Source organism: Harpia harpyja, chromosome 20 (assembly GCF_026419915.1).
Source record: "Harpia harpyja isolate bHarHar1 chromosome 20, bHarHar1 primary haplotype, whole genome shotgun sequence".
In the NCBI taxonomy this organism is placed as follows: domain Eukaryota; kingdom Metazoa; phylum Chordata; class Aves; order Accipitriformes; family Accipitridae; genus Harpia; species Harpia harpyja.
Genome location: NC_068959.1, coordinates 4,463,658 through 4,490,866, shown reverse-complemented (window position 1 = coordinate 4,490,866; position 27,209 = coordinate 4,463,658). Strand labels below are relative to the sequence as shown.

At 45.6% G+C, this 27,209-nt stretch overlaps 1 protein-coding gene across 1 annotated transcript; it reads left to right on the top strand.

Annotated features, from left to right (window-relative positions):
- Positions 1-22,260: 22,260 nt before the first annotated feature.
- Positions 22,261-25,348, top strand: LOC128134471 (leukocyte cell-derived chemotaxin-2-like). Its single transcript, XM_052772180.1, has 4 exons — positions 22,261-22,387; positions 23,813-23,909; positions 24,052-24,197; positions 24,726-25,348. Exons 1-4 carry the CDS (start codon positions 22,336-22,338, stop codon positions 24,890-24,892), a joined length of 462 nt encoding a protein of 153 aa, XP_052628140.1. The 5' UTR covers positions 22,261-22,335; the 3' UTR covers positions 24,893-25,348.
- Positions 25,349-27,209: the final 1,861 nt, after the last annotated feature.

Here is a 27,209-nt window from a genome sequence, read left to right as displayed (position 1 = left end):
GATTCCGGAGCATTTCTATCTGCGTACACGCGCACAAACACACACAAAAACCATACGCACACGTACTTCTCGACTAGGTATTGCGAGTTCATCATCACTGTGAGGAATTATAGGGGACATATGGCTTAATTTAGTTGCAGTGGGTTTGTAGTTACAGCTGAGTAGATAACATGACAAGGCTAGTAATCGTTTCTAAGAGAGAATGATTTAGTAATATAGTCTACAGCTCTTGTAAAGGCTCCTTGATAAAGGGCCAGGGAGAGCTGGAACAGTTTGGATCCATTTCCTCACCGCTGCTGAAAATGAATGTTGCAATATGCGTTAGGAAGGTTGAATGGAAAATAATTGCCTTCGTTATGCAAGTTCAATGTACAGACATATGTTCCTGGATGAACCCCTTCTACAACTAGCCAGGTCCACGTAGCCTATTTTCCATAAAATATAAGGAGCAGCATTTTCTACAGGTTTCAGTCAAGTATTTGAAACAGGCATGCGCTGTTTTATCGAGGAAAGCACATGCACGTTTCCGAGGTTCACATGCATGTAGGTTTATTGCTTTTTACAAGAGGTGCAGGTGTGGGAATAGGTCTCGAAGAGGATGTCTGAACATGCAGCAGGACTTTGGCATATCCAAAGCAGAGAGAAACCGGAGACATGGATTTTTATAGGAGGCATAGCACATTGTAAAGCAAGATATCTTGGGCCAAATCCAGTTCTTCCTGTTTAGGCAAACTGACCTCTTGATTTCAGTGGTGCTTCTCACTCAGGGAAGGTAAACAGAAACTCACCGTTGGGCATTTATGGGAAGAATCAGAGAAGTGATTTCTTTAGTGTGATACAATAGGACTTTGTATTAGTGTTAGCCCCAAGTGCCTGGAAATCTGGAATTCAAATGAAGCAAAACCTCACTACAAATAAAGAGCTTCTTAAAACCAAAGTTGTTTCCACCACTACTTTTAAAAAGCAGAGTTGCCAGCTACTGAGAGAGCGAGTAAGTGATGCTCTGGCCTGGGAGGATTCCAGTAGGATTAGTCTGGCAGTTGTAGCGCAATCAAGACAGACTAATTTCTTCATTATTAGTTTTTAATTCTTCTAAGTCTGCTTTATACAATGGTTTGGCACCATCCGCACCCATCGCTCTCTGACTCCGAAGCTGGCAAGCGGACACATTTGCTTTCTTCTTTTATTATAGCGCAGGGATGGGCCAATTTACGCCAGGAGTCCAGCGTGCCTGCGAAGCCGGGAGAAGCGGGAAGGCAACGCTCCCTCGCTCCAGCTGCTGCAGGAGAGAGGTTTCGTCCATGAGCAGGAACAAATATTTATCAGACAGGCTTTCCAGTCATATGGTCCTAATCCTCACAGCAATGTGAAACTCCCAGGATGAGGTCATGGTTGTTTAATCCCAAACTGTACTTTTTTTTCTAGAGGCCAGATCAGGTAGGTAGGAGATGGAGCACGCTTCTCCCTGCCTGGGGCTTGCCGAGAGCAAACCGCAGGGTTTTAGGGACGTGATGTGCAAATACACATGCCCACAAACACACACAAAGACTAGCTCCAGAGCACAACGGGGCTGCCGGGGCGCAACATTAAATTTCCAGCACCGACAGCAGGCACCCGTTGCTCTGAGTTTTCAGAACTTGTCAAAATTCAACTGTCAAACTCTCCGAAAGATCCTTTAAACAAAAACCCTTCTCAAAAGTGAAAAATAAAAAAAGATAAAAGGGTTTTTTAAAAGTCATCAGAAGATCCTCCGAGCCGATTACTGCTGGGAATACTTTTTTAGGTGGTTGAGGTGCCTTTGGTTTGCTCATTAGCCTTTCAGGGGCCTGTGGTGATTTACACTTTAAACTGAAGAACCAGGGAATTCCCTGGCCATTTTCCTCCAGGGACTGTTTGGATCAGGGATTGTCCAAATTAGGAATTGTATCTGAATCCTACCGAGGTCTGAGCTAACGAACTGGCTCATGGCTCCCGTACAGACCCTTATTATTTTAGCCCAGATGGTACTAAAAAAAGACCATCTCAAAACACGAGACATCCAATGGCATATTTTAGGGCTGCGCATTAAACACACGGACCAGCTATATTCCTTCAGTTTTCTCCTTACATAGAGAGGTGTGCCATGCATATGATAATATTCCAAATATTGTGTGATATTAAGTGAAACAACTTACAATGTGTCACTCATCAGTACACAATATATAGCAGCACCAAGTCTAGGGAAGAAGTTATCTCAAGCAGGACTGAACCAAGGGAAAGAGCACAACCAACATATTGTGTGTTGCATTTTCAGCTGGAAGGTTTCCCAAACCTCAGACAAGATGAAGTTTGGGTCACTCCCAGAAGAACCTGACAGCCAAGTAATCAAGGAGGTTGGAAAGTCAGGTCATGTCTTTTATTTTGAACCAGCCTTTGGCTCTGCAATTTTATGTAAGATTGAGTAACTTCTGAGCGTGACTAACCCAGAGCAGCCCGTTTACCTGCAGCCAAGCGCTTCCCGAGAAGGGAGCTGGGCTCTCCCACAGCTCAGGTGAGCCCCAACCACCAGATTTGGCTTTGAGAAATCTCTCTTTCTCTGCAGAGTTTTTTTCCAGAAGTCTTGGGTTTTACATCACACCAAAATGAAACCAACAATTAAAACCTCTGGGTTCCATGTCTCTCCCCGACGTCCGCGGCAGCGGGAGGACTCCCACGTTTGTCTCAGGTCAGCGATGGGCGCTCCTTGGGTCATGCTGCCGAGCAGATGCACAGGGTTGCTGGGCCAAAGGCAAGGTCACAGGCTGAGCCTCCAATGTACTCACAAAATCTGGATCAGTTTGTACCAGGTGGTGGTTTGGGGGTTAGTTAAAGCTCTGCTCACCGCCTCCCCAGGATGAGCATTGCTGAGCCCCACATGCTCAGTCCAAGAGGGGAGGGTGGCCGGGGAGAGTCCCTGAGCCCCCCACTACCCTGCTGAAACCCAGACCCTGCGGGGCTGAGCACATTTTGCTTCCAGCGCGTTGCAGTCAACTCTGATAAAGAACTGGAGAAGGGACAAGCAAGAGAAAGCAGTTGATGGTGCAGAGCTGGGTTGTTTACCCTCTTTCCTGAGCAGGTCTTTTATTTATTTCACATGTGGCAAGAACCAGCCCTTGGATCTTCAGGTTTCTTTTCTCCTTCTACCTCATTCCCTTTGAATCCATCAGCCGGGGAGATTAGCAGTGTCACAGGATCCAGACCTTTCTTCTAAATCCCTTCCAGATGTCCAGAGCCACAAACATGTCAGTCACTGACAAGAGCCTAATGACAAGTTGCTCCCTGTTTGTTAACAGTGGCTACTGTTTCCTGGCAGAAAAGCTTTTTCTTCCCAGCCCCCAAAAAGCTCTGAAAGCGGTTTTTGCAGGGAGGGTTTCTTCTTCCTTCGCCAGGAGCAGGGCTGCTATCTGATGGCTCACGAGATGCTCCCTGGCTCGACTGCCATTGAGAGCTGCTCTCAGCTGCCCCGGCGCTGCCACCAGAAAAACAGGCACAAGCCACCACATCGCAGAGATATTTTAGGATCTGCAGAGAAGAAACAAGTGCCAGACCTGGATACAGCTGGTGGGGTTTGACAGACCTCAGGCCATGAGGTTCTCCAAAAGCTTGGTGGCATTAGACAGTGCTTTTTCTGCGTTGGCATTGCCAGCCCCAAGGAGCCAGGTATGAACTCGACCAGACGCTGAGGTCAGGACGGCTTTGGAAAAAACAAGCAGGTACGAGGGCTTTCTGGCAGCAGTTCAGGATAGAAGAGACGGAAATCATCTGGCTATTTCTTTCTCCTAAGCAAGGAGACCCATGTGGTGATGTTCCTGTCTTGCTACTGGAGAAGGTCAGGAGCTGTGTGTCGAGGGGGGTCTCTCAAGCACAGGATGCAATGGGATTTTGACTCCAAGCCTGGCAGCCAGGTCCTTTCCTTTCTGCTTGCCCAAAGATATGTCATGGTTTTCTCAACCTGTTGCAATACATTAAATTTCACACCCTTCTTCAAGTGCATTTTGACCAGTCTGTGATTGCTATGTTGGATTTGTCTTACACTCCCAGCTCCTTACAAGCTCAGGAGGTACTTTTCCAAGCTAAAAGTATCCTCAGAAAAATCAATACTATTCATTGTGGAGATTCCTGACTTTTGATTTTCCCCTCCTTTCATCTCAGTTAATGAATAGAATTTAAAAAGTGCAGCTGGCCAGGAAAGGCTGTTTCTTCCATGGAAAGTGCCAGTCTCCTCGCTGGGATGGGCAGGCGGGATGGACTGATGCAACATCCTTTGCCATGCTCCCAACCACACCACTGCAAGGAAATGATACTCAGCAGCTCGTCCCACCTTGGCACAGAGGCTGCAGTGAGATGCCAAGCCAAAACTTGTGCTGAAGTCTCTGAGAACTGCTCTTTTAATGTAGCTGCTTATTAACATGACCCTACTTAGGGAGATTTCTTCCTTTATCCTTTGAATTACGAAAAGCATTTCAAAACTTGATCCCCATGAACGTTGGGCATTGTGTCAGCTTTAAGAAGCTGAAAATAGTGATGGGTTCTTTGCAATGAGCAGAAAAACCCACTTGGAGTCTGTCATTTGGATTTATGAATGTAATGTCTGCTCTTTTGACATAATCTTCTTGATTTAAGCTTGTGGATTCCGCACACAGTTTCCATTAAAATTAATGTAAGTCATCTGGGCAAATCTCTCCCAGGTTGACAGGATGAAAGGTTGAGCTCCTAGAGCTTTATTCCTCATTTGTGGGTTCAACACTGACCTGTGCAGGATCCAGCCCACAGCCTGGGTTGGAGCCTCCCATCCCTGCTCAGCAGGACCCTCAGTGATGGGGTACGAAGTGCCTGAGCTGGACACCCAAAGCACCAGGAAAGGTTAGCAAACGCCTCTGGAAACTGTGCTCCTGAGCACAGCCTCAGAGCAAGCACCAGATATTTGCTAGATAAACCAGAAAGTCAGACCTTGCTCACCTCTTTATGTTGCAGAGCTGTTGCGGGTTGAGATGTTCTGCCTGGTGTGAAACCGGCTTCAGCGTCAACATCGCTTCCACAGCAATGTACCGTAAATGGGTGAAGCAGAAAATAAAGCAACTCGGCAAAAACCCCAAACAAGGAGGTTGGTTTGCAAAGCAACACAAATGTGTGCTGTAAAAGAACATACAGATATCTCCTCAAAGATATTAGTGCCTCATTTTAAGTCAAACCCACCAGTTTTGCAGAGAATCGCTCGCATCACATCCATTTGAAAAGCAGCTGGAGGCCGAGTCCTTCCCAGATTCAGGTCATCCATGTGAGCCCACCACAGCCAGCCCACGGGAGCATTGCCTGAGAACCAGTCCTCCAAACTTCCCCAGATAAAACCACTAGAAGATGTTCTAGTTCCCACTAGATGTTCTGTTCAACAGTGAGCCCACAAGTGCTGACTCAGCTCATTGCCTCTCACACAGTTCCCAGTGATGATTTATTTCCTTTTTAATCCACTGCTATCATATCTGTGACCCTAGGAAAGGACCAGTAGCTCTCTCCAAAACAAGACCTCTCTCTCCTTCCCAGCAGATGTTAACACACATTCACTGGGCACTCAGAAGTAGGGTGCTTCATGTTTTCCCCAAGGAAATCTGGAGAAACCCATCTCCCAGAGCCCTCTTCCTCCTCTTCCCACCTGCGAGGTGGGTTCGTTCCTCCATCCCCCAGTCCCCAGCCCTGCCCCATGCTCCCTGCTCCCTTCTGCAATGCCCTGAGGGGGGATGCCTCTCACGGACATCGTTCCTTAAAGCAAGTGGACATAAAAAAAATCTCACCAAAACCCCACAAACCTGCAATATTGGGATCCCCCTGTGCTAATATAACAGCACTTTTCCTTTCCCTTGAGCCCTGTGCATCCCCAAGCCCACATCCACTCAGACCTGCCACGAAATGCCTCCCAGTCGCTCCCTCCTGTACACCTCAGGCTGCCTCCTCCTCCTCCTCTTCCTCCTACAGCTCGTCTCAGTGATGGAAAGCAAACATCTCAGAGCCTGACTACAACCCAGTTTTCTCCCGAGGTGCAGACAAGTATGGTGGAAAACACAAACGTAACCTTATTCCTCCCCATGAAGGACAAAACCACACAATTCTTTTCCAGTAAGTGATACAGTTGGTCCAGAAAACACAGCACACTCCAGGCATTGGCTCCAGTTTGGGGAGTGAGGTGGGATGGAAGGACAGAAAACCAGAGTGAAAAATGAGATAGGTGAAACCACGGAGCAGAGCTCTCTGCAAATGTTTTGCTTTGACGCTTCTAACAGTGGTTATTCATTTTCCAGTAACTTTATACTGCTCTTAACCAAAACAGTCAGTGCAAAAAAATGGCATTACAAGCACTTGAGGATTTACGTGAAGTGTTTATATCAGAGCACCCACGTGTGGGGAGAGTCCTGTGGCGGCTGGGATTGCTCCACAGCCTGGGGACAACCTGCAAACAGGGACCCCTCGTCACCAGGAGCAGCAGCCCTGGGGGAGGTCCTGACCACGGCCCCCCCAGATTTGTACCATGCCTCAGCACGTGCCCAGCACTGAAAACAGGTCTAATAACCTCCACCAAGTAAGTGTTTTGGATTCCTCGGTCATAGCAGCAAGAGCCTGATGTGCCCATATATTCTGATTAATGAACAATGCCATTGATAATTGCCAATCATTATTTTTTAAGAATGATTAATTAAATAAGAATAATTTCCCACCCCCCCCAAACTTTGGAAGGCTCTAAGTAGCCTAAAGGAAGAAAGGGGGATGCGTGGCAATACTGATTCTACTAGGAGGATAAGTCCAATACCCTTTAAGTGACTGAATTTAAACTAAAAATTAGAAAAGGAAGCCGGGTGCATACATACCGTGGGCTATTTATTTCTTGTTGCTCTGGCTTCCCCACTATCCTTCAGCTGTCTTGCCTTTTACATAGCAAACACTGCACTATTGTCTCATAAAAGCCTTAGTTCAGCAAATGAGAAACATATTGCGGAGTCTGACATAATTGCAGGCCATGATTCACCCGCATCCCGGTACCCTCGGCAGACTCCGTGCTGCTGTCGAGGGCTGCTTCTCGTTCCCAGCCGCCGGCAGAGACGTGGAGGGGACCCAAGGCTGCGGCTCTGGGTATTACGTGTGGGAGGATGAAATCATCACGGCTAGCACAAACGGTGAAAGAGAAGGGAAAATATCACAACTGCTTTTTGCCATGCAATATCTGGAATTAGCCTATTACATCAAATTGTCACCTGCAAGCATAGGCCAAGCCTGTGCTCTCCACTACGAGCTGGTTCGCCAGACTATAAATCCCAGCGTAATACCAACACTAATGAACCAGCAGCACCGTGAAATGGATATGTCTCGCTGGTGCTCACCAATTCATACGTACTGATGGTAGCCGAGTGCCTGACCTAAGTGCTGCCTGAGACCCTTGGGCAACTTCATTGAGGATTTTTTCATTTTTTACAGTTAGAGTTTGACTTTCCCATTTTATCTGCCCACTGGGAAATTCTGGCACTGCCTCTTGTTTTGCTTAGACTGTAAAGAGCAGAAAAGGAGGAAGAAAAAGTCCTTCCTATTTAAAGGAAAAGAAAGAAAAGAAAGCTAGAGTGAGAAGTAAACTCAAAAGCATAGAAATTGTGAAATCTGGTCTGTAAGACACTCATCAAGAAAATTTCCTGCTAAGTCATAGCTCAGATTTCTCTTTATCTAGAAAAAACATTTCCCTTTCTTCCAAGGGCTATCACATTTTTCAGGATAAAAAGCAAATGAAGAGCCTAATGTGAGGAATTTGAGATAATATTGTAAACCCTGTAAGCTTTTAAATAATTAGAGACCTTCGTTGGTATTACAAGAAGATAAATGATTCCATATAGTCCAAAGCTGATCTGTACTCCTGCTACGTACTTTAGCCTTGGGTAACTGTAGGAATAAAGAAATATTGCATATAAATCTCTCCATGATCTTTTAATATAGAAAAATAAAGTGCAGTTGGTTTTGAAGAAAATCAATGGAATTGCTGTTTTCTTCTTATTTTATTATGCAAGTATGCCATGTAGGAATTTGGACAACAAGTAGTTTATGAAATGTAAAAAAATACATTCGTTGGCATTAGAGTAATAAGAGGATTTTTGATCAGCGCTAATGTATTATTCTTTCATATATATATATACACACACATACGCGTGCATATACGTTTGCAACATGTTACTATAAATCATGTGAAAACGTAGAGCAGATGTTCTGTAGTAGCTGGGATTATTGTGCCTTGGTTGTGCTTTCATGGGAACTGACCCACAGTGGGCTCAGCAGAACATGCTTTATGTATATAGTAATGGGGCTACTTGAAAAGAATATTTATACATGGGGCTAACCTAGTTTTTTTTAAACATGAGAGGTGACTTGTCTTCTTAGTCTGCTTTTAGATGAGTCAGACTGTATACAGACGGTTTCATTAGAAGAATATTTTCCAGTAATTGGTCATTTGTAATTGTCTACACATCCAGAGGACAGGTTTTCTTAGCCGTTTCCCCAGCCCACACATAGGGATGCCATGAGTTGAACCTCAGCTGGGTTTGAAAGCCTGCTGGACCCAAAAGATAAAAAGCCAGAACAGACCCAGTTAAAAATGACTGGTTGGAACGAGGTTTACAAAACCTCCTGAGGTTTACACCTTTGTTTCTGGTGGGGAACTGCACATCGGGTGGAAACTGGTCCTATTTATCCCCACTGTGCCCAAGCCAAGGGATTTGTGTATCTGTGTCCCCAAAAGGCAGCCTGAGGGAAGATCAAAATAACTTGTTCTTCAGAATAAACTGCTTAAATTATGCTTGGTTGGCTGCCCATATTTCTAAGGACAATGCAGCAACTGCTGCAGAGCTGTATCGCCAGCAGTGTTTCTCTACAGCAGAGGTTAGAGGGACTAAGATCATAATACAGTATATAAATATATGGCAATTTATAAGAAACTAAGGATTATTGCAGCAAAATCCTCAGCAGCACCAAATAAAAGGCAGAAACAAATGCACCTTTAAGCAGCATCAGAGAGAATATACCACACAACAACTTCAACTAAATCAACGAAAGCAGTAACTGGCCCTTGGCAGTATTCCCAGCAACTTTTTCCCCGTATTTGGGGATCTGCCCTCAGAGCATGTGAATTTGGGGCTGCCAAGAGCACACTTCTGCCAGACGGAGGGGGCAGAGGGACACCCCACCACGCAGCACCCACGGTGCAAGGAGAGGCCATCTCGGCAAGGCAAGGCAGGACCGCAAACGAAACGTGGGAGACATTGCAACGCCTCTGCAAATATTTTCCACATCTCGGAGCAGACAGCAATGAATGAAAAATTAGAAATTTCACATGCATACATGCTTTTTTTTAAAAGAAAAAAAAGAAAAAACCCACTAGTTTCTGTGCCGTGCTTGCCAAGGGGCAGCTCTAATTCATCCCCTTGGCCATCTCTGTTGAATTTTCCTCTCTACAATTTGCTAAACAGCCGGATTTCCATGGTTACCAGGGCTTGCTACCGATACGCCTCAAACATACTGTACATTTTTGCCGGGGAGACGCAGACACCAAGTCATTCCCGCACGACTGCCCGGAGCAGCGGGCTGCAGCCGAGCCCCGCGCCGGTCCCTGCCGAGGGCACGAAGGTGATGGCAGGGACTAACGCAGGTGAGGGGCGATGGGAGAGATGGTGCTTCATCCTTGCTTCTCCTTGCTCTGGGGAGGAGACGTCACATAGCCACCACGCACAGCTTTAAACCTTTGGCACTGGCCACAGGATTGTGCCATGGGAACCCCTGGATCCTCTCTTCTGGCCTTACCCCTTGTACACGCACCAGCATCTTCAGCTAAGGAATCCACGTGGCTTTGTGTGGCCAACTCCCAACATCCAAACCTTTTTCCCATTTTGTTTTTGGCACACATGTGCCTGAACGCGCACACACGTATTGCATCGGTGGTGGGTTCATAGGAGGGAATTACTATGTTAAAATCTAACTTTTTTTTTTAAAAAAAAACCCAATGCAATTATTAATTTCCACCAAGAGATCATAATATTTTCCTACTTTTGATGTCTAATAAGCTAATTTCAATCAAGAGGTTGTATAATTTCCTGCTTTTGAAGTCTAATGAGTAAATTGCATGGAAACCTCCATAAAGCACAGAACTCATTAATAAATGTATAGTCTCTTTGTCCAAGAGTTCCAACATTAAATCAAATGCACAACAACCAGATGTTTTTCACATTACTGCATTTCGAGATTTTACTGGAAGTGATCTCATCATACATACTTAATGTAGGTGTCCAACTGTGCATGTTATTCGTATCACGAATCAGACCTTGCAGCTTTAGGACACTGTGTGGCAAACACAACTATTGTTTAAAGTGGATAAAATTTATGTTAAGCTTGCCACAGGGATATGAAGGAGACCAAATTGGATACAATACGCTGATTTTGATGAGTGTCAGAAGTGAGGAAATTATATCATTCAAACATTTGAACTTATTGTTAGGAAACACTGAGCCACTGTTTCTGGGAAAGATATTGAATTTAGCCAATCTAGTAAATCAAAGACTTTTCTGTCTGTCTTTGAAGTAGGAAATTAACTGCAAATGCAAAAGATTGAGACCAGTACAGAGACAAAGCTGAAACGAGATGTGTGTTTTTCAAAGAAAACGAAGGCTCGCTTGCAGGGAGCGGTGGAATAACATTTCAGTAGGAAAACATTGCTTCATCATTTTTGAAGAAAATGTATACAGTTAAATTAGGATTTGAACTTTTTGCTAGGAAGCACGGCGAGCCGGTGGAACGAGGCTTCCTTCCCTGAAGGGATGGAGAGCGCAGGATGCAGCTCAGTCGGCGTGCTTGCACACCACAGTTTCGGCTTGCCTTGGTCATTAAAGAAATACCCGCTATGGACTTCAGCTTACGAGTACTAATTAGTCACCTATTAATTACCAGCAAGAGTTGGCTGAAGGTTATTCAGGACTCTTTATCATCAGAGCTGAGCAGTGGGCAGCCTTTTGCCCGAGGCAAGCTCGCACCTCCAGTTCATTGCAGAAGAGCCCTGGCAATTCCCCTCTTCTTCCCCCCTTGTCTGAGTAAGATTTTGAGTTTCCTCAAGACTGTAAGAAATCTCACAGGAAGGTTTCTCGGGGGCCTTCATACTCTTTTTGGTTCCCTCTCCCACTGGAAACACCATCAGAGCTCAAATCATGCAGAGCATCCCGTGGGGCATTTGCTGAAACGCAGTTGCTGATGCACTCGCACACCCCAGCTCCACTCTGAACCAAGGGGCCGTGGGAGACAAGGAAGAAGGAAAACGAGTGTTTCATTTGAGAAATAGGTGAAATTATCTCATCTTGCCCTCCCCATCAATTCATCCCAACCTGCTTTGATGCCATCTTCCTACAGTGATGAGGTTCCTCCGTACTGCTCTGCCACAGCTTTCTGGGATATTCTCAACAGCAAAGGGAGGGCTCACAGCCTTTCTACAGAGAAATGACCATCAAAAACTAAAATACTGCCACTTCTTATGGGCTCAGCTTTGACTCACAGCACAAGTAATGGGGAAGCAGGAATACTGACCAGCATCTGCCTGGTTTCCTCTTTCAGAGATGTGGGAAGTCCACCCAATTTCTCAGCCCATTCATTGGGAAGGAAAAGAGGAAGCAGAAATGAGTCATTTTCTCTTTCTACCACAAGAAGAGTGTCAAGGAGCTGTTGAATTTGTGCCTTTTACTTGCAGCCGGATCATCTGAGCAGGTCCAGTGGAAGCTGTCCAAGTCCTGGTGTAACAACAAGGATCATGTTGGCACATAGAAACATAAAGAAGCATCACATTTAAATGAGGGAATTGTCTCCTTTCAGAGAAATAATAGGCTTTTCAAATACGTTAGCAAGCCCTTTAACGATGTCTAGAGACAGCTCAAAATAAATAGATATATCAAACAGCCCTGAGCAGGAGAGCACATGGTCCCAGGCTGTACCCAGACCTGAGCTGATGTTGTTGGCATGGCCCTAAGATGCCAGTGGGAGCAGCAGGTCTGAATATGGGAGCTGAATTGCTCGGTGCAGTTCCTGCAGGAATTAGATCACTTTTTGGCCTTCATTAGATTAATGCACATGGCTGTTAGAGCAGCTGAGGCGACGAAGGGTGCTCTGCCTGTGTGCAGCCAGCACACAGCATTGCTGAGGTCTTGGCTCTCCCTTCCTTTGCAAGAGGAATAAATTTGGCACATTGCTCATAACACACTCACCGATATCCCGTCAATAATCTTTGTAATATCTGTAGCTCATTATGAAGAGAATATAGACTTTAATTAGGAGGCTGAATCCAATTAGGCTGAGCTGAATTGCAATGCTCCAGGTCTTAAAGAGACCACGAAAGCCTGATCCCGTTTGAGATGTCCCGTTTACATGCTGGATGCTTGCAAAGAGCAGATTTTGCAAACCCTCAGATCATTTTTGCAGCAGTCCTCATTATCCCCATGCCAATTTCTGTCAATCAGAACTGGCACTATAAAATAAATAAATCCCCATACCGCTACCAAGGCGTTGGGAACCTTCTGGAGACTTGGCACTCGTGTCGCACTGCTTGCCAGTGGGTGAACTCAGCACAAAAGCCCACTGCTATGAGAATAACAAGGCCTTGATCAACTCAGCCTTCAGCATCAAGCCCCGGTCTAATCTAGTGAAATTATCCTCTGTCACTTCTCACCGGGCGCCGGCGTACAAAGGCAGCAGCGTGCCTGGGCAAGCACATAGCGAGGCTGCCCAACTCACACCAGCGCTGCGCCTGCCCAAGAAGGGGCAAAACACCCACTGGCTTTTTGTAGGACCAATGTTTGGGTTTGTTGTTTGGTTTTTTTGGTTGTTTGGGTTTGTTGTTTGTTTTTTTTTTTAAAGAAAAAAAGGTGTCAAAACAGACTTTGCTGGCCAAAGCAACTGCTTGATCCCTGGCAATTCTCCGGTGCTGTCTGGCTGACCCTTGGTGGCAGAGAAATTATTCACAACTGGTTGATAAAAGGATCATAACCAAGCGACTTCTGAACCTGGTCCTACACAGGAGGGCTTCGTAACTGCGGTATTGAGTTCCTCCTGCCCAACTGTGCGTATTGTGTGGACAGTTTTTAAAGCTTGTTATTCCAGGGGAAAAAGCTCATGTCAGTCTATACAGACACTGGAAGGAGCAGCCGTTGAGCACAGGGAGAGCTTTCGTAGCTGATTTAAAGGAGAGCTAATTTTGCACAGTATGTGCATTTTGAAAGCAAGAGTCTAAAGATTCAAATGATCCACAAGGTGATGCTCTCCTAGGGCATCTGTGATACCAAGAACTTGTAACATGGGGAAAGCAATATCCTGCCCTTGCTACAAACACTGGGAACAGTACACCCCCAAAAGCATTACAAAATTTTAACAACCCCGACACAATTTGATACATAAAGGCTTCATAAAAGCATATAAAATTAAATGTAAAAGGACACTTATAAACCTCCCATCCGTTGCCTATTTTCAAATGTTTCACATAGTTGGATACCAGCATGTTTTCTGAATGAACTATAATACTGCTATACTTTTCTCTAAAATTATGTAGTGATTGTTTTTGATATGGGCATTAAATAACTTCAGTTTTCAGGCAGGAAAAGGCCCCTTCAAGCCCTTTCTCCCTTTAAAAAAAAAAAATAAACAGAAGTAAGTGAGGAAGACCTCCTTTCCCTGAAAACCAGCTGTGCAGACATGCAAAGCCACTGCACCCTCTGCCGGGCACTGCCGAGAGGAGACCTTTACACAAACCAGACAAGCTGCATACATTACATGTTGTCCTGTACAAGAGAAATGCATTTTTCCTGAAGATGTCTTTCCAATTGTACAGCACAGATGAAACCACAACATGCCTCAAAGCAGCTCTCATCCCAGTTAGAGATGCCCAGTGGTGCAAATTGTGCTCTGGGTACCAGGAATGATAAACCCAGCATCAGCCATGATTATGAGTGAATGGGCAGCTGACAAGTTTGCTCCCAGCAATAATTAAAATGAAATATCTTTTAGCCTAGGTACCCAAAGCAGCTCAGGGGACAGCCTTGCAGCAGCATCCAGGAGCAAACAGGGGAGATGCATCCAACACTCCTGGTCTGGGCATGTCTGGGTCAGAAACGCCAGAGAGGGGCCAAGCACCCCTCACTGCCCAAGGAGCACCCACCAGCCAGCCAAAACAGCCCAGGGCATCCTCCTCCCTGCACCACATTTTAGGGATCCACAGCCCTGCATGAGCTCGACTCACCCCACAGCTCTTGGTGAGACATGGTCTGCTTCTGAGGGGCAACAGGGCAAAACTGAGAGGCATCATCCAGCTCCTGAGCTGGATTACTGTGGCCTGAGATAAAGCTTTCTGGGTTTTCCATGACAAACCATCCATCCATGAGGCTTTCCAGAGCCACAGGTCTCCTCCATTTCACAATGCAACCAGCTAAACCAAAGCCATGTGTCCAAGAAGGACCTTGCAAACAAGTTTCTTATCAGAGCTGCAGGAGCATGCAGACTACCTGCAGACACTTGATTGTTTCTTAAAAGGAAAAAAAAAAGCTTCCCTAGCCTTCATTGCATCAAAGCAACAAATCCTAGGGAGGTTTTAATTAAACCTCATGCGCCAACGGAAGGAAACGCTTAGCAGGAAAGACTGTTTTCCGAGAGAAGCCATACAGGAAAGTTATCAGCAACCCAAGCAATAAAATACAGGGGCAGGGAATGAGCTGTGGATTTAATGGCATAGGTAGGAGTTATTCACAAACCCTCTCTTCATGGTGAAGCGTAGCTATCAAACCTGAAGCCTGCGTTCAGCAGTGAGGGGCTGATACCACTGGAAGTGGCATTTAAGGTATCGCAAAGCAGCTGCGACACCTCAAAGGCATCAAGGGGGACCCTGGACTTGCTCATATCCTCAACTCTGAGGTTAGTCGCCCAGAAGCAAGAGTTGCTGCTGGATACTCATTGACAGTTTTTAAATTAAATGGGATTCTTTTTCTAGTTTAAACTAGAATTAATTTGGATGACTTCAATAGTCCACTCCAGCTTCACTGTTTGTGGCACTAACGTAGGATGTGTTCTCACTCAGAGGAGCCTGGGCTCATTTTCTGGCTTGTCAGCATAACCACATCACTCCTCTCTCCGTCGTTCCCCCTCTGTTATGTCAAACATGTCGATTCATCCCCATCTCAAGGCTCGTCACAGCTCATCCCTACACTGGCCATCTCCCACATGCTGTCAAGCCATCAGCGCCCACCTCCAATCTGCCAGCATCGCTCACCTTTGCTGCCATAGCAAACTCTCCAGCTGTCCTCTCCCCTGCTTGCCTGCGTGCAGAAGAGCTCTTCTCCATCACCCAACGACCCTCCTCAGATGTCCCCTGGATGTTTGCTCCTCCATGACCCTACGAAAAAGCAGGCTAAGCCCTTCACCCGTGGTGCTGGCCAACATGGTCTCCCTGCTGCTTTCACCCTCCTGCGGGGCCAGCCCGCCAGCCCACTCACCCTGTGCGCAGATCCCCAGTGGGCTTTCACACAGCCCCGAGCATGAGGGACCAGAGTGACATGAGGGAAACCATCAGCCATGACCATGGAGCAATAAATCACCAAACACCCAAACGGGATAACAAATACCGCACAAACTTCCAATTTCTGGCTTTTTTTCTTTGCCGGGTGAGTGACAGTTTAACGATGTCTTCCCATCATTACCAATAGACTTGTGTTAAAAACAAACAAATCAAAGCTCTGGAGCCAGCTCTGCCCCACAGCTGGATTCATGAGCCAGGAACAGCCTCAGCCAAGGCACTGCCTAGGGAAGCAGCTCCTTCGCAGCTTGCCTCCGCTCTGGCAAAAGCAGGTATGTGCAATGGAAGTAGGTAAGAGAAATTATATTTAGACAGATACCTACATTTTAGCAGTAGCAGGCTTTTCTACTCTGAACGTTAATGCAAGCCGGTCTTCCTTCTCCGTGCCTGTACTCCAGGCCCAATCCTCTTCCATGGAAAGGCTTGGGCAGAGGAAGGGAGAGAGGCTTCATCATAACAAACATTTAAGCAAATGGTTAATTTTCCCGAATCAGGACCATAGACTTTAGGAGGCATTACTTGACCTAGAGTCAGCAACTTTTTCCACCAACACTAAAAATACCCTTGAATGAGCCGTGGAAATACGATAGCTTAAACATTTAGCAGCACTTTAGGCTAGACAGTGGTTTATAATTATATGGTTTCCGTTCAGAGACCTGCCAAGGGGCCATTCCCACACAGTCTTTATTTTAGTGAGGGCAGGGCTCTGCCAGCCCAAAGGTGAGGAGGGTAGGCGGTATCTGCCTTTGCCTATCAGCAAAACCAGTCTCAACTCCTGCACCGCATTTTCTGTCTGCAGCTTTTTAAAAACCAACAGCAGCTCCTCTTCAAGTGTAAAAGAAAATCTGCTGACCACAAAAGCGTACCAATCACCACAACAGCTGTATCACTTATTTTTATAGTCATTTTTGTGTGCTTTCATGTTTAAATATCCAGTATATTGCAGTTCTCCATACTGCTAATGCCAAAGTACTGAGAAGTTGTTTAAGGGCTGATCCCAGAGGCTGGGGTACCTGGACAAGGGAGATTTGGGAACCTGGGCAGCACAAGACCTCTTTTGGAATTTTGAATTAAACTATTTGAAGCGAGATAAATGTCTCCCTTCCTTCTTCCAAATGAAAGGAAAGGTGCTGGAGCACAACCTTGGATGGCAGGAGGTGCAGGGACAAAGAGATGTTGCAATGAAGGAAAAGCAAAGCAACTTTTCCATTTCTGCCCACGAAGCTCTGCTAATAGCAGCCACCGGGTCAGCATTTCATGTCAGATGAAGAGCATGTCCCCAGAGGAGGTAAGGGACTCATTCTGCACTACGCACTCCTTCCTCAGCACATGGGCATGGGAGGGATTGTGCACACAAAGCAGAAAAAGAAAGAAAAAAGGGCAGGCAGCAGCTGCACACACCAGTTCATCCCAGTCCCAGTGGGCAGATGCTGATGAGCATCTCCATAAACCCCAGCACTGGGGCTGGGCTTCCCTTAATCAGACAAGGAGCAGTACAGGTGGCAAATATATATATACACACACAGAGAGACATTTTATCTCTGTCTATAAACACAGATATAAAGATCCAAGGAGATAAGGACGGGCTGCTCGGCAGGACTGCAGTCGCCTGCTTTCCATCAGAGGGCAGTGGCAGCTCAGCCACTTTCATCGTCCCCTGCGCAGTCCAGTTCATCTCACAAACACCTTTATGTTCTGGAGGATGAGTGCTGCCCTTCCCTGTTTCTCAGGGTGTCCAAAGCCAAGACCTGGCTGTGATCAGGTTTCCACAGGCTTCTCCTGGATAAAGCCAGCGATGCCAAGAGGAGCTCTTGCTCAATAGTTTTTTTTGGAAGAAAAGAAAAAAACCCCATCCTAAAATACTCCCAAACCCAGCAACAGGGCACGAGCAGAGACAAGGCCACTGATGGAGAATACACAGAGAGTGACCATTTCCCTGGGACACGAGGGACATCTTAGGGCCGATGCACCTCATCCCATCGCACCCTGCCACGCTGTGGGGGACCTGGGACCCCAAAGAAATTTCTTTCCATGAGAGCCAACGGGAAGCTCTGCACAGTAAAACTGCAGGGTTTAAAGCTAACAACGGACTAAATTAAAGGCTGGGTGCCCAGAGTCACAAATGGCACCTTGCCTGGGCTCGGAGGGACATCTCGCGGGACAGCCCGGAGGCAGCTCTCCGTCAGCTAGGGAAGCGCCGGAGAGACAAGGGTGTTCTCATCTCACGCACACGGCATCTTCTGTTGCTCACATTAACTAATAAAAACGACTATGTGTTTCTACAGCAAGGCTTTTTGAGGAACCACAAACCCCTTCTTTTCCACAGGCTGAATGTTTCTAAACTATTTCCCACAAAACTCTGCAATAAAGTCTCTCTCTAATTATACTCATTAGTTAAATTGGGTTTCATTACCATCCTTTCCCTCAGTGCCCACTACACCAGCTGGATGCTGCATTTCAGGAACCCATTACATGCTAACAACAAAAATGTTTCCTCTTACAAAAATAAGAAAAACTAATTAAAAAAAAGACTTTTCGGTGATAAACTAGTTCCTATTTCTTTAAAGGTCCAAGATGTTATCAGAGAAGGGGAGGCAGATGAAACAGCTGCTTTTGGACACCAATGTGCTCTCTAGAATGCTCTGTTCTTCCAATTTATTTTTTTTTAATAAGCATAATTAACAGAAGCAATATGTTGTTATCCGCATAGACAGCTTTTTGATTAATTCAGGCCCTCTTTTATGCACTTGGCAGTCTCTGGGAAACATGGGCAACACAACCCAGCCCAGCAAGAGGGAAAGTGTGCTGGCACATAGGATTACAGCTCATCACCTCCTTGAATGGCTCATGTGTGGTGTTTGCCACCATCAAAAAAAAGAGAAGAAAAATAAGACGTTGATAATAGACATCTGCAGTACCATGCCTCGGGGCTTACTTCCCTTAATTTCATGTTAGAAATTGAACTAGAATCTTGCAAAATCTGGATATTTCCAAAACCTGACATTTAGGTAACCAAACTGCCCTCTCTTCTTCACTGCAATCTACCCATACCCAGGGATTTCACTCTGTTTGAATCTGAAGGTTTTTTAAGCATATTGAGGTGTTTCAGGTTGTACTAACTGGTGAATACAAGAAACTGAGAAGGTTCCTGTCTGTTGGGTTTATATGCTGGGTAATCGTGGTAAAGCAAAAACCAGAGCAGGCTGTGAGCTTCGGCGTATCTTTGTTATCAAAAGCTCAGAATTGAAGGGGTAGAAGCAAAGAGCATTTTTAGCATAAGTTAGTTGGGAATTCACAGCCTTTACAGCATTGCCAACAAACTCAGTCATGCCTTGATACTTGGTAAAACAGAAAGGAAACTATTACAGCTATTTGCATCCCTTCCATAACAGGGGAAAAAAACCCTTCATATTGCTAAGTGACAGGCTGAGTCAAACACTTCCTCTTTAATGAAAACTTTATTAGATCCCAGCATGGTTACAATTTTGGAAATTGCTTTTAGTGAGTTTGATGAGCTTTGGAGCTAGGATTTAAAGTCATTATCTTTTAAATTTAATCTTATTCGAATTACATTTAATTTGATTGCACTGTGGTGCTTACTTGCATACCAGTAGTTTACCATTTTGCTACTTATTCACCCCTTTGCAAGCAAGACACCCACCTCCCCCAGGTGTTACCCCCAAACACAGCACAGTGGGTATTCATAAACCACAGGATGTCCTGCAAAGCCTACAAAGCTGCAGTGTTTGGGGTTTGGGGGTTTGGTTTTTTTTCCCCTCCAGACATACATCCTATCTAGGCTTTGCAGCTACTGTTAAAGAGGATTGCTTATCCCATACGCACATTTTACTTCTATTTCTCCGTGGCTCCAGGCACCACGTGAGACAAGGAAAAGCTCTGTCCTGCCTCACTTACCTCCCACACAGTTTTCACCATCTCCTCCCCAACAAATGAGTCCCACATTGCAAAAGCTCTGCCCTTGGTTTTGCTTCCCCTCTCCTGCTTTAACTCTTCCACACACCTGCCATCAATGCAAAGTTAAGTAACTGCCAATCACTTCCACCTTTCTGCGACTGGTTTTTCTGCAAAGAAAAAAAAAAACAACTTTGGCTACAGCTAGCAATAAGCAAAATGGGAAGGAATTGGTAGGTTGCGTGCGTTGCTTCAGTCCTTGGAATGGTGTTCAGACACAGAATAAGGCTGTAACCCCTGTGAAATGCAGCGTGGTGGGCACAGAGAAGGTGAGCAAAGCATCCGCTTCTCTTGCACAGTTCACACAAAATCTACATTAATCACTCTCTACCTCCCTGATCATTATCTCAGAGTATAATGTAAAATGTCAGCAAATAATTTAGTCTTTACCATGTTTAATTCACTCAATTAGCTCTGTAAAAACTTTTCAACTCAGCAAAATCAAAACAGAGTCAAAAAATGTCACGGAGGGGTACTGGGAGCCATGCCTTGCAGATCTTAACAGTCTTCCCATCCTCCACACACCAGAGGCAGCAAGGCAGTAGTTTATTAAAAGACCCTAGAGAAACCAATATCCAACCTGGGAATCCAGATTTCCAAAAAGCTCTTAACCCAAATTTCCCAGGGTGACCCAAGGGCAGATGCACATTTTCTATAGTCTACGTGGCCAAGTGTATTGGTGACACTGCTAATTTAGGGCGTGAACAGAAGTTAGCTGTTGTGGCTGCTCCCATGAGTCAGGGGAATATCAGAGATGGCATAGGCTGACGGCCAAGAGACTTTACTGTTGTGTTTGAAGAAAGCCCTTGAAGCTGGTGGGTTTTCCTGTTGCGTCTCACCGTGGTACATTTGCCGCTGCTGCACTAAACTGAGCCTGCAACTTGAAACCGGGTGGGCTGTGAAAGTATCTGGCCTTCAGGATATTTATTAGTAACAGATTAGGAAAAAACCTCATTTTCTGAGCTTCTGAGGAAATGCACAGAATTACTTCACTCCTTTTCTCCTGTTTGATCTTGATTGGTAGGTCTCTAACAAAATCAGTAGTTAACAAAATTAATTTAAGAAATGCAATTTTATCTGGAATGGTTTAGCTGAGCCCTGGGCACGAGAAGCATTGCACAGAACGCTAGGTACTGTCATATTTTTTCCTACATACTCTGTCTAAACATATCATTTCAAAATGTTACTGTCAAATAGATTTTTTCCCCTCTCTACACAAAACATCCGATGAGCAGGAAAACAGTAAACCAGGAGTCTTTCTTCTGGTGAAAGAACTCATGCAGGGATTCAAATGGGAGCGTGGGGCATAGGAAGGTGGCAGCAGGTTTAAAACCCCTCGTGTAGCAGGACTGGCACGACTCTCCTCCTCGTCTTGCTCATTTGCAGTGGGCTGTCTGGAGCTGAAACATCTCACGGGGTCTCCACCAGACGATGAAGCCCACTCCAGCCGGGCTTCAGGTGGGTTCAGGTGCTGGCTTTGTCCAAGGCAAGCTGTTACCCTGTCACTGTTACTGTACGACAGACAAAAGTGACACAGTCGGATGACACGTCACTGGGAGAAGGGGAGAGGAGAAGGCAGCACTTGTGTCTCGAAGACATCCTGATGGGATCGCTTTCTTCTCCAGTGAAATACAACTTCTGTGCAGTGGCATCCACCAGCTGCTGATGTTTCCATCTCCGGCAAAGATGGGTTTGAATCCTACGCAGCAGAACTGCTCCTGGTTCTGTTTTGGGATGTAAGGCCAGTCTTCACCCATTCGGTGCCACGCAAGACAGACAGCAAGGGCACAGCATTCCAGCTGAGAGCCCCGACCCAAAGCCATATCCAACCTGGGCTCTCAGTTTTTATTGCACGGGGAAGCAAAACAGTCAGTGGCTCCCAGTGGCACAGGCCGGGTGGCCAAAGAGCCGAGAAGACAAACAACTTCCAGCTCCTGGCTGTAAACCAGGGCATCGCATTCCCTCCCTTCCCAGAAACAACACTCGAGGTAGCCTTGTTCGTGCTCCAGTGTTCTCTTCTTCTTCAATTTCCTGTAATTTTGCTCAGCCACAATATTATAGGGTTCATAACCCTGTTTTCCATTCAGGCACAGGGAAGATTGTAAACATCTGTCTCTCCCCCTGTTAACGTTGAAGGTTCAGCAGCAACAACATGGCAATATCTGGGATGCATTAATGAAGCTAGCAAATAAAAACAGGGTGCAAGGGTCTCATTTCACAGATCGCCTAATCAGATTTTTCCAGTGTGATGCTGGGTGTGATGCGTGGCACAGAGCTGTGTCCACCTGGCTGAACTTCTTTCCATGAAGCAACAGCCATGGTGGGAGGGCAAGGTACCCCTGTGCCCAGATATTTTTGTCAGTTCATTTGAACTCTTTTCCCCTTCTCCACCCAAGTTATCTTGCTAAACATCAGGATTGTGCAACAGGCAGGAATAGTTACAAATTGTCCTTAAAATTTGGGTTTAATATTCCCAGTTTTGTTGTAAACAAAACCACGTAGCTGCTATTGCTAAATAAGTTGGAGCCTCTACACTGCCAATTAGCCAGGCTGGTGGTACACCTCGAGGGCTGCTCTCAGTTCTTGCTGTTGGCCTGAATCTGCAAGCAAATAACTAAGGCCACATCAATTTTATGATTGGCTGGAAAAATTTGGATACAGCCTCTGTTGGGATGTATAAATAGAAGGCAAAGTATTTTAGACCTTTCACTTTGAAAGCAGAGCTCTCAAGGCACATGAAAATGCGCAGAATCACAGCAGTCATACTTGTGATTGCGATCTCCAGTGGTGAGTTAGCTGAATTTTAGTAAACATTGCTCATTGTAGCTTGCCTTCTTTTTCCTTCTCTGTTTTGGTTTTTTTGTTTGTTTTTGGTTGGGGGGGGTTGTCTTTTTTTAATGAAGTGTTTCTGTGAGGATTTAGGAACTGATTTGTTCTCTGCCATTTTTTACTTTTGAAAATAGAGTAGTTTCACTGCAGAGAAACCTCCACAGAAAAATCCTTTTCAGATATGGTAAAGAGTTGTGGCAAAATTTTGCTGGAGTAATAACATTGACTGAATAAGAAAGAATCAGCTGAGGCATATCAATTACTAACAGCATGCATGTTTTCTTAAAAGCCTTTTACTTAAAGATCAGCCCGCCGAGCATAGAGCGTTCCCAGAGATGTTTCTGTGTTTAATGTCATCACCTTTGATTTCACAAAGAATACACAATTCACTAAAAGAAATGAAGACTACCTAGAACAAAGGGCTGTTTTGCTTGAGGAAGGCATTAGAGATTTCCTGCACCCTTTTAGCACCAGACCTTCGGTGCCAGCACATCATTTCCCCTGTTTGTGTATAATCCCAGAGCCCAACCGGGATGGTGCCTGCCGAGCTGCTCACACACGCGAATAAACCTCAACTTGTTTCTTCTTACTAGACCAGCCCCATTCTTGCTAAAGCATCCTATGGGAAACCCTAGTAGTTTTTTGGGGGGGAGCAGGGCTGTTCGAGGCTTGCAGAAGGTACCAAGTCAGGAGTTGCCTTTCCCCCCTTCTCCCCTATCCGTGGGGCCGTAGGGTCAGCATGGGGTTGACTGTGGGTGATGATAGCTGGAGTCTGGAATAAAAAATAGGAGGATGTTACCTTACTGCCTGCTACTTTGAAACAGTAATATAGAAACGCTGGGAGATACAAAACGCAATTAGTTAAAGGTAGATGACAGCTTGTATTTTTGACTGGATCCCACATTAGGGAATAGGAATGGACTCAGTGGGTCTCTCAGCGCTATTTTTTACAGTTACAGTTCAGTACCTCAAGCTCCCGCGTGGCTCAGGTCACGTTCCAGGCAGAGAGATCCCGTAGCTCCAGCCTCACGCCTGCCATGTAAACGCAGCACAACACGTCTGCCCCGGGCAATGGCAGAGGAGTGGGTCACTCCGTGATGTCCCTTCCAGATCTATTTGTTCTGCATTTTTGGTTTGACATCACTGCTTTAAGTACTCTCAAACACCACTGGACAAAGCATAAAACAAAAAAATGCTGTTCCATTGCATCCCTAAAATTAACTTGCATTGAAAGATCAACAACTTTCTAGTTCCCTGAAGCCCGATCCCTGGTTACAGAAAAGTCCAAAGGGACCTTGCTATTGATTAAACTACAGGGGCTGGGAAATTCCCTTTCTAGCTTGTGGGTTTCATCTTCTGTTCTTCTCTTTTCTTCTTTTCTAGCTACTGCAGCACAATGGGCGAAAATCTGCTCAAGTCAACCTGCAAACAAAATCAGAGGCTGTGACTCCCAGGGCTGCGGTGGATACAACGACCCCAGGTCCTGGGCTGCGATGACGGGAGATGGCTGTGCTTGAAACTTTCTTAGACTAGAAATAAGCATGAAAAAATGGGCGAGAGGAGGGTTTCTAGCTGGCAAGGCGCTCTGCCGCGGGCTAACCTGCCTTGCTCTTCTTCTTCAGAGGAGGGAGGAAGCACAGAGGAGTGGACGTGGTGTGCGAGGACGGCTCGGTGGTGTACGCGCCCTTCACGGGGAAGATTGACAAACAAGCCAGGCCCTACGGAAACGGCAATGCCATCGACGACGGAGTCCAGCTTTCAGGATCAGGTACCCGAGCTGAAAGGCATGCGTCTTGCAAAGCCTGATTGCGAAACGCTCCGATTCGTTTATAGAGCGTTAAACTGAGCCAAAAATCATGAACCCAACCCAAACTGCAGTGTGCTTGCCTGTGAATCCAAGTGAAAACTGTAACTTTGAAATCCAGGTTCTGTTAATGCAGGAAAATCGATTGAAAGGATTACAGCATTTCACCTCTATTAAAAAAGGTCAAAGGATGAAGCTGGCCCCTTTGCACATTTTAGATAATTAAAGGAACAGCCTCAGACTTGCTCATCCAGTTTTACCCACCTTAATCCCCTTCCCCACCCTGCTCCATGTTAATTTATTTCTTTTCCTATTCTCTCTTCTTGATGCTATAGGAGCATCACAGCATTTTCTGTAAGTTTTTCTTCTGCTGAATCTCTTGTCATTTTATTGTCGTTTGTATTCTGCTACCGAACATTATGACTTTGCCAGACTTTTAAACCATTTCATAGGAGCAACGGTTTCCCCCTCTTGTCTCTCCCCTGTTAACAGGATTCTGCATTAAGATGTTTTATATCAAACCTGTCAAGTACAGCGGCCCCATCCAGAAGGGAGAGAAAATCGGCGTCCTGCTGCCCATGCAAAGTGTCTACCGAGGAATTACGTCCCATGTCCATATCCAGAACTGCGACTTAACAGATCCTACTCCCAACCTGTAAAGGGGCAGCTGCACAGCAGGGGCAAAGCCTTCAGCCGCCCCCCAGTTGTGTATTCATTAAGTTGCTTGGGCATAGGTAGTCACTCTAGTAAAGTGGAAGCCACTAGCCTCAGGCAGTTGTGCCACCTAAAATGTATCCATGAACAAAATGCTGGTGGTTATCTGAATATAAACAGCCTCAGAGTAAGGTATAACACACGCTCTAAAGCTGCTATCACACCCCACACATCACTACACTCTCAGACGAAGGCTGAAGCAGCGGGGAACGGACGAGCGGCTGGGAGGTGGTGGAATCTCGACGCTCAGCAGCACCGCAGGGAGCTGTGCTGCAGCTCACTCGTCTTGGACTTCTCTGCTCTCTTTGCAGCCAAACATGAAGATTTCTTCAAGAAGCCAGAAATTTCACTTGTGCTTGCATATGGAAAATCACGTTATTAAAGGGCTGCTTCACTACAAATTGCTTTGAATTTCTTTGGTGCTGTCACAGAGTTTGGGCTGGGTTCTGCTTTTTTAATGCAGCTGGGGAGAAAAAAAACCTGTATAAAGCTGAAATCCAAATCTTTCCTGGGGCCCATGACCAAAAACATAAAACAACATTAATGAAGTAACTCATTCCTTTTCCCCAGACTCCTGCTTTAGGATTGCCTTGGCACACCCAGGTTTCTTTTTGTCCAAGTGAGGCATTTCTTTCCATTAGTAAAACAGCTGAAAACTTTCCCGGGACAACAAGTTCTTGTTAACAGGACAGGGCTTTTCAGGCCAAGGCTACCAACATGCTACTGGGAGTCTCAAGGGCTGAAGTGCTCTACAAGTGCAGCAGGCTCACGTATTTATTAATGCAACTGCAGCCGCGGATAAGCAGGGAAGCTGCTTCAGTGGGAGCTGTGTAAGTCCTGAGAGCAGATTTGTTTTTTCTAAGAAACTGCAGAGAGATATTTGCTACATCTCCGAAAAGTGCTTAACTTGCAGATATATTTGCTACATCTCTGAAAAGTGCTTAACTTGCTGTGTTCTGTTCACCTTCCCCAGGAACCACTTTAATTTTGCTATGAGTGAAAAATCAGCATGTCCACATAAATATAGAGTCAAAACCTGCAGGGGCAGATAGCAACCAGACACTGAAGGCGAGTCAATACAATTGAGTTTGCTGTGAAAATAAACTTCTCCTTGTACTGAAAGCAGAAACATTTCAGCAGAAGTCCCCAGTGTTCTCCAGTTTTGACCAATTTTTTAAATTTTCATCATGAAGTTGGTTGCCCGCAGAAAAGAAAGACTCCCACCTAAGTTTCACTTGGTTAAAATCCCAGGTTTAACCCAGTTGTCAACTTCCCACATTTGAAAAGGGAAGGTCCCAATCAAGCCCCACTTTTCCATGCAAATCCTAATGAAAGACTGAGCTGACCTTGCTGACTGAGCAGGGCTCTGAGCCTCCAGCCAACACACCAGCCTCGCTCCTCTACAAATTACATTTTCCTCTGTACATTAATGACAACAGCTCAGCACTTTCCTGGTGTGTCCCCACAGACTGGTTTCACAAACCTCTTCAGGGAGCTATTATTTAATCCGAGTTTTTCCAGCAGCACAAGGTGCAGTGCTTTGGTGCAGGGATGCGGGATGCTCCTGCAGGTGCCCGAGAGAGGTACAGGGCAAATGCTAAAACTTCCAGTTTTAGCTGGGGCTTGTCACCCAGCAGCAGAGAAGAAAAAGTAAATACCACTTTCTGGTTTAGGTTACAGAGCAGTTGGGACAAACAGTATAAGTAAATCCAGCTTTATCTGTTCAGTCTAGTAAAAAAAATAACTGGCTGTAGAGGAAGGAAAAGTACAATTTGTAGCTGACTCTGGGAAGGAAATAAAGGGCTGGTAAAATACACAGTTCTAGAAATATTCAGGGTGAGGGGAAAGGGTGCTGGGGGAAGTAACAGGGGCTACTAGGCTTTTCGGGAAAGAGCTAGCAAACTCAGGCCATGCAGAATTGCTTTGTTTCGGCACCAGTTCTGCAGGGATCCTTTTCCTTGCTATCCCTTTTATTTTATAAGTTTGTACCACAAGGTTCCAGACTAACTGCCTAAGGCTACAACCCAAATCTACACTATACCCATCTATTTCCCCAAGCATTAGAGGACTTTTGGAGGATTCAGCCAGAGCTTTGTCCTCCCCACGAGATAGGACATAGGTAGCAAAAAAGATTTTATTTTGTGTTCCTCAATCCTCCCCATTAAAACTTGCCTAACTCAGGCTTAGCAAGTATGTTAATAAAGGCAAAATAAATTCGAGATGCAGTCTTCAATCAGAATTGTGCACTAGCACAACTTCAGC

What these genes read in the sequence shown, in the direction of transcription:
- LOC128134471 (XM_052772180.1), top strand. Translation starts at nt 22,336, where the DNA reads ATGAAAATGCGCAGAATCACAGCAGTCATACTTGTGATTGCGATCTCC. An exon ending in GGTGGATACAACGACCCCAG is followed by an intron (nt 23,910 to 24,051) that starts GTCCTGGGCTGC and finishes CTTCTTCTTCAG; the next exon opens with AGGAGGGAGGAAGCACAGAG. An exon ending in AGTCCAGCTTTCAGGATCAG is followed by an intron (nt 24,198 to 24,725) that starts GTACCCGAGCTG and finishes CCCTGTTAACAG; the next exon opens with GATTCTGCATTAAGATGTTT.